At 32.6% G+C, this 18,463-nt stretch overlaps 2 protein-coding genes across 9 annotated transcripts; both read right to left on the minus strand.

The window, feature by feature from the left end:
* Nucleotides 1–5,737: 5,737 nt before the first annotated feature.
* On the minus strand, nt 5,738–8,202 carry LOC123210949 (pentatricopeptide repeat-containing protein At4g02750-like). The gene has a single exon (XM_044629445.1). The coding sequence runs from the start codon at nt 8,157–8,159 to the stop codon at nt 6,177–6,179; it is 1,983 nt and encodes a 660-aa protein (XP_044485380.1). The 5' UTR covers nt 8,160–8,202; the 3' UTR covers nt 5,738–6,176.
* Nucleotides 8,203–9,627: 1,425 nt separating this feature from the next.
* On the minus strand, nt 9,628–17,320 carry LOC123211887 (alpha-mannosidase I MNS4). 8 transcript variants are annotated; one of them, XR_006501482.1, is made up of 19 exons: nt 17,009–17,320; nt 16,420–16,539; nt 16,238–16,330; nt 15,392–15,478; nt 15,033–15,123; nt 14,620–14,675; nt 14,207–14,279; nt 13,820–13,929; nt 13,591–13,641; nt 12,973–13,061; nt 12,759–12,840; nt 12,543–12,656; nt 11,955–12,034; nt 11,615–11,750; nt 11,090–11,160; nt 10,746–10,983; nt 10,241–10,498; nt 9,994–10,043; nt 9,628–9,856 (listed from the first exon to the last, which is right to left on the minus strand). XR_006501482.1 is itself a non-coding variant. In XM_044630848.1 (17 exons), the coding sequence occupies exons 1-17, from the start codon at nt 17,138–17,140 to the stop codon at nt 10,298–10,300; spliced, it is 1,821 nt and encodes a 606-aa protein (XP_044486783.1). In that variant the 5' UTR covers nt 17,141–17,320; the 3' UTR covers nt 9,628–10,297. The 8 variants fall into 8 exon arrangements, 2 of the variants coding, with proteins under 2 accessions (XP_044486783.1, XP_044486782.1); XR_006501483.1 differs by having other exon boundaries at nt 9,994–10,052; XR_006501484.1 differs by having other exon boundaries at nt 9,628–10,043; nt 10,241–10,495.
* Nucleotides 17,321–18,463: the final 1,143 nt, after the last annotated feature.

Consider the following 18,463-nt stretch of genomic DNA (forward strand, 5'->3'; position numbering starts at 1 on the left):
TTATTACTATTACAAGTTAGTTTTAGTAATAAAAATATAAAACTCTTTGTGAAATATTAGAATTCGAATAACACAAAGGAAGAGAGACATTCTTATAAAAAAGCTTGGATTGTTTATCTTGGAATCAAATAATTATATTTTCACCTACATTATTATATATTTTTTATTTTCTTTTTTCACTTTTTTCCTTTCTCTACTCTTCTCATCTTTCGATAGTCGAAAAATGCCTTGGGAGAGTCGCGAACCAATCATGACTTGACTGGATCCGCTTGATTTTGCCAAACTGAAAAGCTTGGTCTTGACACTATTTGAGATCAATAGGAGAAGAAGAAGTTGTCGAGGTCTCATCACCACCTACATGAGCCTCGGAGCTTAGACATAAACAATTGTCATCTTGCTCGACTTCTTGAGTTGCGACCCACACCCTTAGATCTAAAAATTGTTGCTTCTAGATTGCCAATTCTTGCTTGACATTGCTCCTGAAACGTCTATCTAAAGGGGAGAACCAACCCTAACAACTGTTAAACACGCGTCTATCCTCGAAGGCACCAATAATAGCCTTCAAGCACCCACCATCAAGCTTTTCTTCTTTGGCATAACCTTTTGATTCATTAGAGTTTCCCCTATTATTTCTAATCTAGTACCTTTGAAATTGTTTGGATTTGAACCAATCCAATTGTTGGTTGATCAATCGAAGCATAAGTTTACCTAAACCGATACCTTATTTGGATCAAGGCTCGATCTGATTATTAAAACTTTGATTATTAATCGCTATAATTATAATGTTTTAGTAACAAACTATTATTTAGTTTTATAATAAAATTATATGTATAAATAATATACATAATTTTCTACGACCGCACGTTAAAGTTAACAATGATCTTTTAACTGATTACAAACCAAAGAGTAGACCAAAAGTTTACAATAAATTCCATGTCAGTCTATGGCCGAAAGAGAAAGTCACCCTGGAATTCATCGGATACTTATTTTTGTTATGATCACAAGCGTCTATCTGATGTTCAAAAATCTTTAAATTCCTGCCTGAGACATAAAGGAATAACATTAAAGCTGAATCTCGTAATATTTTATGTCTTCATTCAGCCCAATACACCCTGTCAACCTGCTTGAAAGGCACTACAAAGAAAGCCATTTAAGACGGATGAAAAACTTAAAATGGGTTATCATAAAGATTTGTTCTTCAAATATATCAGAAATGGGTGAAAAACTTGAGCCTTTCTGAACTAATATTGATCATCTTTTACCTAATGAACCTATGGATTTAAACTTTTTTTTTTTTTTTTTCTCCCGACTACAAAGTCGAACAGGTTAGAGGCCTACATATTAAACATTATGGTTTATGTTAATTTTTGTAATTACTCTTTTAAAGATTTAAAGATACTCATTATGTTAATTTCTTATAACTCCATTTTAAAATTTAACGACGACCATTATTTTTTTTAAAACTTAAATAACCTTTACATTAATTTTTTAAACTGATAATTAATTAAAATTTAATATATCAGTTATTTTTTCTTGATGGTAGAAACATTTTTTATTAACATATTTATAGATCAAAAGTCCTTAGTATAGCCAATATAAAAGACTTGTGATAATACTATTATTTTATATTTCTCTTATATAAGATAAACGACATTTAAAAAGAGATGCGTGAGATTATGTTTTATTATTTTACTTGAACGATAATAGTTGGAATATCAAATATGTTTTCATTATGCATATTAGAACATATTTGTATGAAGATTCAACTTTATACTTTATCAATAGACCAAAAAAGCTTAACGCACGTATCATGTGATACACGATTATATGCTTGAAAATCTCATTTATCAATAAAGGCAAAAATTAGGTTTTTTTTTAATGATGTTACGTGTATAATTTTTATACATAATTATTAAATATAAATAATAATAAATTATTATATGATATTAAAGATAAAATAATATCTAATTATATAATAATATATATTTTTTTAATAAAAATTATTCTCATTTATTTATTATTATTATAAAAAAAAGGGTTGCTGTGGCTGGTTGGTTGCCAAGTAGCAAACATTTTCTGGTGACAGCAAGTTTGACGCAAGGGGAAGCAAATGATATTATAAGAAGTGATCGATGTGGCCATTTCTGAGCCTGTTATTTGGTCATTAGTCATTAGTACTTCTGTCTCAAAATCTGTTGCCTAAAAATCTCAACTGTCTGTGAGTAGAGATTGCAGAATAAGCTGATGGCTGAAGAAATATCTGCTTACGAAATACAAAGAAAAAGAGTTGCCCAGATATGTGTGGTTGAATACTGAGCCACATCTGAAGCTTGACATTATGCCGACAACTGAATCAAACTGAGTATCAATTGAGTCAAGAGTCCTGGAATCATGTCAGATCTTGTTTTCTTGATTCCCTTCATTGGGTTACAGTCAAAGAGAGATAAGGGTAATAATATGGCAACCAGAAATGTCACCTCGGAAACCTCATCCCACCTTCTCTAGGTATGTAAGTCTTTCAGTAACTGTAGTTGAATGGATCCTTGGTGCTTGTAAATCACATGGGTGCTGTCACTGTCACTGCCACCGCCACTGCCACTGCCACTGTCACCTGCAACTCTTTCGAGGACTTTCACTGAATGAATAACATTGTCCGCCCCAAATTTAATCTGAAAATCCTTTTCCCTATACGACATAAAAAAATTTTTGATATATAAATAACAGTATTAAAAAATAAATTTATTATATTAAATTTTAAATTATAATATAATTATAAATTAATAAAAATTTAAAATAAATATTTTAATAACTAAATGATGAAAAAATTCATTTATTTTTCTTTTTCTTTCATTCCCATATCTTTTTCTTCTCTTTCTATAAATAAAGATATTAATCAAATATATTTATCTATTGAAAAAAATTATAACTTTTAAAAATATTCAATATGTTGATAAAAGTTTCCAAAGGGTTTAAAATTTTGAAAAAGTTTAGGGTTGATTTTAAAATTTTCAATTAATCCTTTAATAATTTCAAAAATTATAATTATTCCTTAAAAAATTGAACAAAATATAATAAATTAATAGTATAATCCTCAAAATATATATGTTTAAAAAAATTGTAAAAATTAAAATTTTTAACGGTTAAATTACTTTCTTTAAATGTTGAGGTTTTTCATAATGTAATTATTTTTTAAAATTAATTGATGATAAAATTATTTTTTTATTTTTACATTATTTTTTAAATTTAATTTTAGGTGAAAGGATGTTATTTATAATAATTAAGGTGGAAAAAATATTTTTAGATGAAATATTTTGTAAGAAAATTTTATGTACTGTTTTGTAAACAGAAAATAAAATACACAAAGTGGTCAGTAGGTAGAAACTCTAGCCTCATGGGGTGGGGCTCCATCTGATCATCCCTATTTTGCAGAAGGAATACCAGTCAAAACTATGTTTACAGATTCCCAAAAATTTTCTCAATGCTCGATAAGATTTGTGTTAACTTTAGTTTTTTAAATTATGATTAACATGTCACAACTTGCTTAAAATGAGGTTAGTATAGATTTTTTAGGTGGGCATTGCTTAATAAAGGGAAAGCCATATGAACAGAAGTTGCAGAAATGGTGTTTTCCCTTTGTTTAGTGGCCGAGCATCAACAAGTTACTAGGTCATTTATTGATTGGGCAGCCGAGCTGTTGAGCTCAGAGGAGTGTTTGATTGAGGAATAAAGTTTTACAAGTGGAGAGAATCTTAAGTAAGTTTGGTATTTTTCAACATCACTAATACCCTTAAGGGTAGTTTGAACTCTAAAAAATGAGGTTGACTTAGTTGGTTAAGTGGGTGTGAAAATACTCATTAAATTTAGAATTCATCCTATTTAAAGTGACAGAATTCGATCTAATATGTCAATCTAGGTCAAATAGAGTTTTTTGTTATAAAAAAAATTATTAATTAAATACCAAATTAATTGATGAAATTAGACATGTCAATTGGGTTGAGCCAAATAGAGGCCCAACCCAAAACACGAATTTAAAATCTAACACTGTAGCATGTAGAGCCTAGCTTATGAGTCTTCTAGGTCGGGCTGTAGGCTTTAATATTAGGCCCATAGATCCCCCTATTCTGTATGCAAAATTAAAAAAAACAAAAGACCAAAGGCTTCTGCTTGTAGTGGTTTTTTTAAACTTTTTTTATTTTTTCTATATAAACCAATCCAAATTTTTTTAATTCCAATTTTATTTACAAATCTCTCAATCTCAATTCTTTTATTATATTCTCAATCTCATTTTCTCTCATCAACTTTTTCTCGAAAACTATCTAAATTTATAAATAATAATTTTTTGTGTTTATAATTTTATTTTTATTTCAATTTTATCATTACAAAATATTAAAAATAAATTCAATATCAAATGAATTCGGAAATTTAGATGTTGAGGATGAATAGATAAAATATTTGGGATACTGTCATCGATTTTAATAATTAAAAAATAATTTATATTTAAAAATTTTAATTAAAATTATTTAAATAGGCAAACTCGATTAAAATCCATAGGTTACCCTGATTAAAGCCTATGGGCCAGCCCGTTTAAGGCTTAATCTGGCCTTATATATGGAGCTAGGCTCTGGGCTTTTAAAAATCTATGAGTCGGTCGTGCTCAAAAGCTTGTTACTATACAAGCCTAAGATTCAGTCTGATTTATAGACGTGTCTGGATAAAACCATGTGATATATAACTTGTTAATGCATGAAATTGCACTGATACGACGGCAGAATTACTTAGAGAAAATACGTTAGAATTGCAATGAATATGTGACAAGGTGTGTCCATACAAATAAAACACACCATGATAGAACAATAATGAAAGAGAGTTTTTAAAATGGTTCATTTGCTTCGGTACAAGCTAAGTCAACAATTATTACTCTTTTGTATAACGCATTCATTGGGGATAATTTAATGAGTGTTTATATGAAATAAGTTTGAAAATAAGAATTCTTGGAGAATTTCAAAAATGTTTTTCTAGCTTGATAAATAATTGAAGAAGATGCAAAAGAGAGGACCTTTTGCCTTTGTCTCTCTCTTCATTTTTATAACAAGTTGAAGAAGGCACTAACACATGGTGTTCCGAGGTTTTATTTGATTTGCATGTTAATTAAAAAGATACATGTACAACCAAGATTTGTACAAGTTAGAGATGGTTGAATGTAATGTCACTACTTTATATTTAATATAAAACATATTGTTTGATATACTTAGTTGTTTTGTATTTAATGTGTCACTAGAATGGTTCACTATTTTATATTGAATGCAACACAATTTATTTGGCCGATGAGATAATGATTATATCCAATTGTTTATTTCAGCAATTTGAATATCTCATTTAATGGTAGACACGTATCGACGCATATCTCTTTTTACCTAAAAAGATATGTCCTTACCATTACATCAAGATAGGAATTTGTCCATTCGCATAGCACGACTAAATGTATTTAGCCGATGTAAGTTATTTATACGTTCTTGATGTGAGTTATCTATATACTAACAATGATGTGTTCCTATGTTTTTGCCACATGGCAGTTAAATACTGGCAACATAAGTATTCAATTCATCATTATTTTTAATTATGTTGGTAGTTAAGTTGAATTCTACTAGATAATTATATTATCTATATGCAGTAGAATTCATTGGCCAAATTTATGGGTAACAACCTGATAGGCCTACTGTATTAAAGGCCTTGCATATGTTGGCTTAATCCTTGGACTTCCAGTTTCAAAGTATTTTTACAAGCTCTTTGCTCATGAAAATAAGCAGCAAGAAAATCAAATTTCTTTACAGCCTATGCTCTAACAAAGTGAGTTTTTTGTAACACAAAATCAAAATCCCAAGGGATGAAAAGGAAATGAAATCATCCAAGAAAATCATAAACCTTACAGGTTTCTCTTTGAACTGGGATTCCCCTATTAAACTTGATAAGTTTAACATCTGTTCTGTATACCGTTTCCATTCTGATAAATCGATTCAAATTGCCAGTTGGTAATTCTACAAGTTAGCGCCCTCTCACAGAATAGCATAGATATACTAGCTAAAAAAATGTCACAAAACCATGGGAGGATCTTTTCTAAATATTTTTTGAAGTATTCAGCACAAGATTTACCTCTATCTCCATCACATTTCATTGTGTCATCCATCTTCCAAAATGTTGTAGTGTATGTTGGAAGGCAATACTTGAGTTTTCTTATAGTCCATTATATATCCCAAAAGTTTCATATCTTGACTGAGCAAATCCAAGATAAAGTATATGTTTTCTGAATCAAAATGTGAAGTGTCTCCCATGACAAATTCATGGACAATACATCCCAACTCAATCCAGCTAGAAGCCCTGTTCTTTCTGACTTGATGCTCTCTTACCAATGTTCTTACTCTAGCAACGCCGTCCCACACCCCAGCAGCAGCATAAATGTTAGATAGAAGAACATAATTTCCAGAATTATCAGGCTCAATCTTGAATAACTCACTGGCTGCAACTTCAGCCAATTGGACATTGCAATGGACCCTACAAGCTGCAAGTAAAGCACCCCATACAACTGAATGCGGTGCAATTGGCATGTTGCTTATAAGCTTGTGTGCCTCTTCAAGACACCCAGCACGACCAAGAAGGTCAACAAAACATGCATAGTGCTTTTCTGAAGGCTGAATTCCATATTCATTTTTCATTTGCTCAAAGTACAGCCTGCCTTCCTTTGGAAGACCCCCATGGTTGCATGCTGTCAAAACTCCAAGAAAAGCTACTCCATCAGGTTTTATATTTGCCCTTTGCATCTCAGCAAACAAAGAAATGGCATCTTGGACTAATCCATGGTTTGCAAAAGCTGTAATCATAGTGCTATAACACAGCAAATCCTTTTCATTAACCATCTCAAAGACTTTCACAGCCTTCTCAATGCTTCCACATTTTGCATACATGTCTATCAAACTGGTTACGACCCGCAAATTAGAAAAAAGTGAAGGCCCCACAAAGTCACAAATCACTGATTGAGCTGTATCTATAACCCCTAACTGTGAGCAAGCTGAGATGATTACCAATATAAAAGTCTCATCTGGCTTGATCCCTTGGCCTTTCAAGCAATTATATAAATCCAATGCATTACGAGGCTGCCCATTTTTGGCATAACCACTTATCATTGTCGACCAAGAGACCAGATTCTTCTCTGGCATCTGATCAAATAAGAATCTTGCATGATCAACATTTCCAGACTTAATATATCCATCTACCATTATGGTCCATGAGGCAACATTTCTCTTTGGCATTCTGTTGAAATAATCATTAGCAAGTTCAACCTTTCCTAATTTACAAAACCCTAAAATCATTAAATTCCAAGTCTCAACACCATGAATTGGCATTTCTTCAAAAATAAATCGAGCACTGAAAGGATCACCAGCATTAACATATCCAGAAACCATCACATTCCATGACGCAAGGTCTTTATTAGGCATTCTATCAAAAAGAACCCTGGCCTCCACCATGTTCCCACTCTTAACATACACATTAATTATGCTTGTCCAAGAAACCACATTCCTCTCGGTCATCTCATTAAAAAATTCCCGTGCAATATCAACTCTACCATTATTACCATAACCTGAAACCATAGTATTCCACGAAACGACATCCTTTTCCTTCATCTCATCAAATAAACTCCTCGCAAAATCCACTTTCCCACATCTCATGGAAAAATCTAAAACCGCATTCTGCACTATCAAGTCAGAGCCAAAACCCTTTTTAAACACAAAGCCATAGATTTCTTCCCCTTCTTTTAACCTCTTTTCACGAGATAAACCCTTCAGAACTGACGCAATAGTAAAATTCAAAGGTTCCACAGACCCACTATGCATTCTCGTAAACGCGTTAAAAGCTTCTGTATATTTAAAATTCTCAACAAACCCATGAATCAAGGATGTCCAAAGAAACGGATTTGGCTGGGGAATAACATCGAACAGCTTGCATGCGTACTCAATGGCACCAAAGCGTGAATAGAGACGGAGAAGTTTGTTGAGAATAAGGTCTGATGAGATGAGCAAATTGTTCAGTATTAGATGGGAGTGGATAGATTTGACTGATTTCAGAGAATGGGTTTTGTTGAGAAGCTGCAAGAGAGAGTAATTCATTTCCCTTCATTGGCGCCAAAGATCTGAGAAGGTTTAACGGTCGATGAACCGTTTTAGGTCAACTGATGTTTGAAATTGGTAGACCCGGGCATATCCGGTCCAGCATTTGGAGGGCCTGGGCCCTTGGAGACAGGGACTGGCCCGGGCACTGCATCCAATTGCAGGGCCCAGACCAGGCCCTGATCCGGGCCCTTTGGTTTATTTTTTAATGTTTTATTTTTAATTTATATTAAAATTAAACCTATAAAAAAATTAAATTATTATGTTTAAATGTACAAGCAAGGTTTGTTAAAAAGTTATCCTTTGTAGTTTTTTTGGTAAATTTATTATTTTACCTTTATAACATTAATTTATTTAACAAAATTTAAATTTGAGTAAAAGAAAGATTTATACAATGATTCAATGTAAAAGTGTTCTGGACCAAATCTTCGATGAATTTACTATAAGGGTAAATTTACTATTTTACCCTTATAACGTTACTTTAAATTTAATGGTTTGGACCAAATCTTGGATGAAAAAATATAATTTACTTTTTTTTTATCGTGTAATGTAGAGACTAGTATGTATCACCAAAATAAATTATAAAATAAAATAAATAAATAAATAAAATATTCACAATTTTTTGCATTTCCTACACCATTATTACATTATCATTAATAAATAAATAAAATAATTGCATTTCCTATACCAAAAATCATTTTAAAAAAATATCACAAACATTTTAAAAAATTTTAAATTTATCATATACACCATTATTACATTATTATTTTATCTAAAAAATGCATAAATCCATATAAATAAAATATATCATATCATACAATATATCTACTGTATTGTATTAATTCAATATACATTATAATATATATCTTTTCATATCATAAGATACGTGTATTGTATAATATTGATAATCATGTTATAAAATGTAAAATAATTTTTTAAATCAAATTTAAGTCAATCCTTTTTATCTCAAAACAAAGATTTTCATAATAAATATCTACTATTTTCCAATTCCTTTTTCAGTTTTTATTTTGTAAATCAGATCTTCCTACCAAAAACATCACAAGGGGCGGATAGCTTTTTCCAGTTGCATTTTACCCCTCATTTAAAATAAAAATATTACAATAATTATGGAAAAAGAAATGATTGTTATAAATAGCTCAACAAATATTGTCCGCTTTGAGTTTCAGGCCTCACGGCTTTAAAACGCGTCTATTGAGTTAAAGACTTCTAGTCCCTGCTTATATACAAGCTCAGTAGACAGAACATGAGCGATGTGAGACTTCAGGTCACAACACACTTCCCCCATCGCTATCATGTTGATAACGTATTATAAACAGTTCAACAGATATTGTCTGCTTTGGACTTCAGACCCTCACGGCTTTAAAACGCGTTTATTGAGTTAAGGGCTTCTGAGCCCTGCTTATATACAAGCTTAGTAGACAAAACGAGAGCGATGTGAGACTTCGGGTCACAATAATGATAACTTTTTTGTGAAAATTATTTCAATATTTTTGAAAACCATACAAAAGAATTTCAATCTTCATTCAAACAACAGGGAAAATTTTCCCCACCTCTCTAAAAAATGGCAACCTTGTATTCACTGTATCATTCACTATCGAATTAGGCAGGTATTGTCAAGGAAAAGAACTATGTTGATAGGGCACCCACCTCCATTTCATCTTCAAGATCTTGACCCACTGCAGAAAGTATACAAAAGATTCACCTAAAATTATGCAAACTCACAAGCCTACAATGTAACTGTCCGACAAAGGGTAACATAACTGGCAACACCGTATGTCTTTCAAACCTACTCAACACTTCAATTTATACTTACACCATCAAACTCAATGCTCAGTCTATCAACAATTGCCGAATCGATTGCACCTGTGATCACTAAACACATTTTGTCAGGAGATGGAAGCATCAATCACTTGCAAATTTGCATTTACAATGCCCAACCAGTTACTGTCAGCCCTACTAATATTTGTTGGTCATTGTCATTGATTGTAGATCAGTTGATGAAAGCAAGACACAAAAGGCTGAGTCCTTATGATTTAGGGTTGCATACCAGCCAAGATTACCTTAATTTTGGAAGGCCTTCCACATTTTAGATAGACCACCATCTGCTTTTCCATGACTCAATTCTTATGACTGTCACATTCACTATTGTTTTCGGATGCTGAATGATTGGTTCTTTGGTCAGAAACAACCACCACACTACTCTGGACCACAGTCAGTTCCCTTTGGCTTGCAGATTCATCTGCTGGCGGCGTATCCACTGAGGCAAGATACATTATGCCATATTTTTGTTCATGCGTCAGTCCTGGGCAAAGCCCCTGCTGAAAGATGAATGAAATATTAATTAAAAAAAGTGAGCTTTTCTATTGATTAATGCAAAATTAGAAGAATCATCAAATCGACATGACATTTATTGTAGTCTCTAACCACAGAATTTTGAGCTCTTGCAGCTCATCATACTCTTGAAGATGAGTAAGAGGTTCATTATCCTAATAATCTCAGAATAGACTTCAACATAGAGATACAATAAGACCAACAAGTTTAGAATAAAATCAACTCAACACTGACCTTAATCAACCCCAATACAGGTGTATGAGAAGAGTCAGATGAAAATCCAGAATGAGCCCATCCTTCATAGAGTCTACTACCATTAGTTTCTTGATGATCACGAGAAACATCTGATGATTCAGATTTCTGTTTAGGATCACCACTATTGCAGTAAGCCCCAAAATAAGAACAATGCTCCCTTGCTAGAGAAATTTGTGGACTTGCAGGCAGTAAGTGGCCCTCTGTGCTGAAAATGTACCTGGTAACAAAAATCTTAGAGCCCTTAGTAGAAGGGAAAATAAAGCAATTTCACACAGCCAGATTCCATTATTTACACGTAATTACTTTTAAGAATGAAGACTTACTTGTATGGCCCATTCTCAACAAGGTTATCTGGACCCACAGCCAAATCAAAGAGCAGCCACAGATATTTGACCTAAAATTTAGGCAGGTTATAAACAAAATTCCATGAATCTAGAAAAAAGAAAGAATGAAAAACAGATTAATAGAAAAAGTCATGTGCCAAGAGCACTTGGAATACTATTGTCAGGTAGGACAGTAAAAGAGTTGTCCTTGTCAAAGAACAATCACAGGAGGGTATGTCACAGAAAGAACATGACAAAGATTATAGGAAGGAGAAGTATTCTGACTGACATCTCAATGTCAAAATTGTAATCCAATCAACAATTACAACTCATCACTAGTCTTCCTGTTTCCCCGAATATCTCATTTGCTGTCAGCATTGGATAAGTCAGATCTCTTAGACTATCTACGTCTAGAAAGTGAGAGACTTTTGAACAATGTAATCATTATAACAATAATAATCCTCCAAACATGAGTCAAAAGGGAAGAACAAAAATCTGAACAAAACATGTAATTTAAGTTCTCACCGTTTCTGCTAGGAAAAAGCTTTCCATGTGATCTTCCTGTTTGTGGAACTCCACATCTGCTATATGACAATATCCACAAGTACATCTTGCTCCATATTGCAAGCTAGCAACCATGTCCCTTCCAGCATCAAGATATCTACAAAGATAATTTTAGGTATGGTGTCTATTTCGCTCAGAAAAGTGCAAATTTAACAATGGTCCGCATTAAATAGACAAAAGGTATTTGACATACCAGGCAAGATAACTTTGCAATAATTGCTTGCTTGAATAATAATAGCTCATTTTTTTAAAATTACTATTTTTACATTCTTTTCAAACAAAATATTTATATTTGACTAACCGTGGATCTCTAGTAGCTTTATAGAGCCAATATGTGCTCTCTACTAACTCTGGACGCAGTGGGTAACTTTTCTGCCCATTCTGTAAAACAAAGGTAGAGGAAACAGTTAACACAATGCTAACAATATGATATTAGTGGGTGAGATATCTACTCTCAAGCAGAGCAAAATGCCATCTAACAGTAAACAAACTAAGAGAGAGAGGGAACAGTAAAACACAAAGGTAGCTAGAAAGACAAAGTGCTTCAGTGAAGTTGGGCCACAGTTTTCATGCCCTAAATATCAATACCAACCAGGTAAAGACCTATTACACATCCAAGTACTTACTGAAAGGCTAATCATTTAGTTTGTGGAGGAACAAAAGCTACAATTTTAACAGAGAGTCTTTTTGCCAAAGTAAAATGATTTGGCAAGCCTTAATTTCTGATATTTGAATCAGTATTGCTTATATTTTTTCCAGTAAGAGAGCAGCATAATTTGTTAATATGGACAACATTTCACTTAATCAAAACCCCAACAGTAATATGCAGCTTCACAGATATCAAAATTAAAAATCAATAAAGCATGAATATTTCAAATAATTTGGCTACCTGAACAGTGAGTGTAGCAAGGTTAAAACCCTCTGGAGTGTAACCATATCTTTTCCAGACGCTTAAAAAGGCAGAATGTGTTCGAATAGCTGGATCAATGTCCCCAGCTAAAACCTTTGAATAGGGTTCAATTAATTCATCTCAAACTTGATTCAACAAAACATAAAATGATACAAGATCTATTAAGTATTGCATAAAAAAGAAATGATCAGAAACCTGAAGCCCTGGCCAGAATGCCTGCAAACTGTTGAATAGAGGCCAGACTATGGCAGCAGAATCCATATTAACTTCCACATACCTGCAAACAAATTGAAAAGCAATGTCCAAATTTTATAGGGTTAAAATGAATCCAAAAAAAGCCAATTAAGGAGATAATAGAACCAAGAAAAGCATGTATACATAGTGTGACATAATGGCCATAAGCTTTTACCAAGGATCATTGAAAAGATAATGCATAGCAGCTCTATATGATTCTTGAAAGATGTACAGATATTCTTCATCTCCAAATAATAAATATGCCTGAAATGATACCGTTAAAGGTGAACTTATACATAAAATATAAAGGTGAAAAAATCTAAATAATCACTTAGACAAGAAAAGAAACCAGATAAAAAAATAAAAAATTGAATGACTTAAAGTCTCCATGAGTTGCTTCAAAATGCATCAACAACACATGAGATTTCAGAATAATGCCAGGAAAAGGTTCTGATTAAATAGGATAATATTCAAAACAAACTTTAAATGTTAAAAAATAGGTAGCATACTAGCAATAAAATAAGAGCAATCACTGAATGACTTTTGAGTGGCATAAGTTGTCTTATGTACCTCTATCACAACTTGAAAAGTAATAACGAACACATGCCCAAACATCACAGACCAAATTATGATAGAAAAAGAATACTTTCTTCCCTTTTTTATAAAGTAGCTTTACTTAATGGCTGTGAATAGCTAGGGATTACTATTGACCTAATGATTAAATAAGACTCCCAGATATCTTTCTATGACATTATATTGAGATAACACTCAGGTTTGAAGTCATGTTACTTACCTTCAGGAGATACTCATAGAAAGAGTCAATACTAGTTCCAATTCCAGCATCCTGTAAAGCAGTAAGGAAAGCAAAGTATGATGTATTTAAAAAGCCTGAAATTCTTTGATTTGAGAAAGATGATTGCTAGAATAGAAGAAAATTTAAGGATGTCATCATGCTAAATTGAAGAACAGCAACACAATGTTACAAGGCCAGACGTACTACCATGATGTTCAAATAATGTTACCTTCTGTGTCCATTCACCTGTAAACACATTAATATGAGCACCAACTAGATTAAGCTTTGAACGGCGAGCCCACAGTCCCAGCACTGCATTCTTGGTGACTTGCTCATAGACTGCATTCCATGAAGGAGTATTTATAAGTAATATTATTTGAAATATCACCCCACCTCCCTCCTGAAGAGAAAAAAAAAAAAGGTGCAATCCATGAAGATTAGAGGTAGCACCCTCCCTCAGTAAATTTGAGAAAGTTGGCGAGGGATGGGGCCAAAAGTGCTGAATTTTCTCACCAAGTTTACTTTGGCAGCCAATCAGAACAGATCTGATATTACTTTTTGTGCCTAACCACAAGACGCAATCAAATGCAAAGTGATGAAAAGAAAAGCTTCTTACTGGGATTATTTGTCAAACGACTAAGCACACCAAATTCCAATGTCAAAGTTCCACCACCAGCTGTTGAGGTTATCTAAACAGATCAAAACTGGAATTTCAAAACTTTGCCAAATTTAAACAGGAAACAGGGATACGTTTTAGGAGAAAAAATAATATCCAGAATAAACTGAGTTGAATATACAAATATATTCCATTTCTGTTCAGAATTAAGCATCTCCACTGAATAGTCTTTAATACATTGCAAGCTCAAGCCATGAATATGACATGTTTCAATAATCCTACATGGAATGGCACACTAGTGTTGAAAATGAGACAATAGTTTATGAAATATCACAGGAAGTGATCATTGACACATGGATTAATCTAACAACACAGTAAAATTTTCAATTATTAGGAGGATAGAGAAGCTTTGCCTTGCTTTCATGTTCATCAACTCCATACAAAAGATTGACAGATCCAAATGGAATTCCTGCAAAATCATTGCTTAACCAGTCAATAATAGCAAATTCTAGGCAAGCCAAATTTTTAGTACCTATATATTAGCAAAAGAGAGAGATTTCCAATGCAGCAGGTCAAATGCACTTTACAGTGCCAAAATGCTGCTGCAATGATAATGGTAACAATAAATTTTAGTCTACAAAAAATCATGGCCAATAATCAACCTTCTAAACTAATATCTCCTCAATAACTACAAATGTATTGACATCATGTTCTGCACAGACCCTCAAGTAATCAAAGTCATAATGAATAGATGAAATCAAAGGCACAGAGTAATACAGTTCAATATTAATTTATTAACAATGAAATAATGATGCAGTGGCAGCACCTGTAGGAGTGTCAAATGCAGGTAATAATCTCTGGGCTAAATTCTCGGCTAAACTGAGTAACTGATTGTCATAGGAAGGAATTTTCATGCCCTGAAGTCCGAAGGATGTCCATAAGAAATCAACGAAAACCTTTAGATGATCATACAGAGCTAAAATAGCATTTATAACAGAAGCATAAGTATACCCACAACCAGAATCAAAAGAAATTGAGCCTTTACAACTAGTTATCATAATTCTTATAACAAAATTTTAAAGACTAAAAGTTTGTCCTTGCTGAAAATATCAAATTTGACCTCAGCTTTACCAAGAATAAATACTAGATCAAGAACATGTCACGTAAGCAGCACAAAAAAGATACCGTAGCATAATCACTTGCAATAAGATGCGCAGAAAGTAGTCCTCCTAGAACCCGAATGGTTGTCTCAAACACTGACACTGTTTTATTCTGCATGAGATGAGAAACCTCAAGTTTAGATAAGCAAACCTGTCACATAATACCAATAACTATTCAACTAATTTTAATTTGACTGAAGGACCAGTGCAACACCAGAAAAAAGGTTTTGCATATAAACCAACAACTTTGTAGGGTAAAAACCAGATTTCACCAAGAAGAAAGAACAATTAGAATAAGCTTTGTTGAGTTAGGCATATATTATTTGAGAATGAAACATAAATATAAATGGAAAATTCAATAGTGGCGGCTATTTTGAGAAAACAACTTGGCACAAGGACTATATTGTACCATGAAGGCTTCTGCTACCCCACTCCTGGCACCTGCTCTCTCTTTGTTTTTTTGGCACTCATTCAAGATAATAGGGTTTGTTCCTTAGATGCTATATGTACAAAAATTTGGAGTTCAAACTCCAAGTACCAACCAAACAGGCTCTTAACATTAATATTTATTAAAACAATCAAAAGCCACAAAGAAATTCTGTATGTTAATAATTGAAGAGCTGTTTCAGAACTAAAAAAATTTGCCAGCTTATCCTAAAACAAATCATAAAATCATACACACAGCACCTCAACGAACCGTGTCAAAATGCAAAGGATTTAATTGCTAACTGGAACATCAATCTCAGAATGAGTAACTATTTAGTTCTAAGAAGTTGCAATTAGCACACTTAATGCCCCATCAAACTATTGAAACCATTGAAAGAAATCCCACCCTTTCTAATTTTCAATGTCCAAAAATCGAATTACTCACTATATCAAACCGAAGATTTTTACCAATCCATTCAACAGAAGAAGCAAAGCGCTCTCTGTCACCAAGTAAAGCCAGTGTGTCTAAGGAGTCAATCTGTGACAAGGCATAATTGCAACAAAACCTTCAAGGCAAAAACTTAGAATATATCAAAGTAAATTAAAAAATAACAAATTTAGTGTTACCAGAGTTAAGGCATAACCACCCAGTGTATCTTCTCCTTCACACGATAAAGGTCTTAATTCATCACTTGGAAAAGCATGATTCATATATCCATTAAAAGCATGATAGAACATCTCACGAACCTGAAGCATTAGAATAAAATGAGCACATTTAAGCTCAAACAATCCAATCTCTGGCCCAGAAACATTCAATACTGATTCATTATCAACTCAACAACAACAAATTGTCACCCACACAGTAAAGTAAATGACAAACTCTTATAGAAATTCAAGAATAACCACTCGCTCAATTTAGACAAACAAACAGCTACACCACTAAAAAGTTGAAAAAAAAAAAAAAAACTTATGCTCATGAAAAAAACCAAACAAAATAGAACATTCAGCATGAATTCTTAAAGGGTTTTTAACATTTAATTGCATATATCAATTTTACCAGGAAAGAGAACTTCAAATGTGTAAACATGACAAATTGGAAAATATGCTGTGGATCAATCACCACAACTTCATATCTTGTCAGTATACCAAATGGAAATCGGCAAATACAATAGTAATTTGGTCAAGCATAACCAATAAGATAGAAAAAAAAACCCACCTCGTCTCTGAGTTGTCTAGCTTCGAGGGGAGTGACGCCATCAGCAAAAGCTTTGAGATAGAAATGAGAGTTAGAAAATAATAATAATGAGAGGAAAAACAAGAAGCGAAGCGATGGCTTAGAAGTTGTCATGGATCCAATGTTCTGTATCTGTATGGAACAAGGAAACAACACCAGCCTTGGCTTTTGCTTCACTTACACCTGATCTGACCCTCCCTGTTTAATTGTCCGCGTGGGATATAAACAGTAAGAAATCACTTCAAAAAGTAACTTTGCCGGGGCCTAGGGCATTGCATTGATTTCAATGATTTGGTAAGAATTTCTCACTTTATTACGGATTATTTATTAAAATAATTTGACAGGACTATGATAATTAACAGTTGATTAGAATGATGAATTTTAGGGTTTTCTTTTTTTAATCAGAAATTAGGTCAAAATTACTGTTAAATTATCATTTTAGGTTAAAATTTTTTAAGTTATTTAAGTTATCATTTATTAACTTTAAAAAATTTAAACATTCATTCATTTATTAATTTTTTATTATTATCAAGAATAAAATTATTATTTAAAAAATCATTGAAAAAACTAAAAATTTATCGTATGTTTCTCTCAAATTTAAAAATTTAATCATTTTTCTCATATTTGATAATGTTTTTAATATATTCTTTGAATATTATTAGATATTTTAACTTATGTTTTTATCATCATAAAACATTTAAAAGTGCAACAAATTTCAAACACTTCAACACAACAACACATGGGAATTGGTTACCTCACACACATCTCAAAATCTAATGAGATTTAAATAACTTTTTTTCATCAGATCCAAATAGATTTGTGAAACGATACAAAACTCGTCTTGTGGCCAAAAGATATCATCAATAACCAAGTGTGGCCTTTCATGAAACTTTTAGTCCAATAATCAAATTCACCACTATTCGCTTAGTCTTTTGTCTTGCTCTCTCTTGATGATGGTCTATCAACCAACTCGATGTTGACAATGTCTTCTTTCATGGTCATCTCATTAAAGATGTTTATATGAGTCACCCCCTGGTTTTGTTGACAAGCAACATCCACATTATGTACGTCATCTCAAAAAAGCTTTTTATGAGCTTAAACAAGCACCACAAGTATGGTACAATGAGTTTCATCCATTTAGACTCTTTATTGGGTTTTTCAACATAAAGTCTAACACATCACTATTTTTGTTTTAACAAAATCATCTAACCATATATCTTTTAGTATATGTGGATGATTTAATTCTTACAGGTAATGATGATGGACTTATTCATAAATTCATAAATTAGTTTTCTACAAAGTTTTCAATCAAAGATCTTGATAGGCTCTCCTATTTTTCACAAGCTGAAGTTCTTCCCACTAAGTATGGCATCATACTCTCTCAACAAAATTACATTCATAATATTTTGGACAAAACAAAAATGTATAAGACCAAGG

The sequence above is a fragment of the Mangifera indica genome, chromosome 3 (genome assembly GCF_011075055.1).
Source record: "Mangifera indica cultivar Alphonso chromosome 3, CATAS_Mindica_2.1, whole genome shotgun sequence".
NCBI classification, from domain to species: domain Eukaryota; kingdom Viridiplantae; phylum Streptophyta; class Magnoliopsida; order Sapindales; family Anacardiaceae; genus Mangifera; species Mangifera indica.

Bases quoted from the DNA above. Each gene is read 5' to 3' on its own strand.
- LOC123210949 (XM_044629445.1), bottom strand. From the start codon at position 8,159: ATGAATTACTCTCTCTTGCAGCTTCTCAACAAAACCCATTCTCTGAAA.
- LOC123211887 (XM_044630847.1), bottom strand. From the start codon at position 17,140: ATGACAACTTCTAAGCCATCGCTTCGCTTCTTGTTTTTCCTCTCATTA. The intron at 16,540-17,008 runs GTGGGTTTTTTT...CTAATGCTTCAG, and splicing joins CTAGACAACTCAGAGACGAG to GTTCGTGAGATGTTCTATCA. The intron at 14,280-14,619 runs GCAAAGCTTCTC...TGATCTGTTTAG, and splicing joins TTGATGAACATGAAAGCAAG to ATAACCTCAACAGCTGGTGG.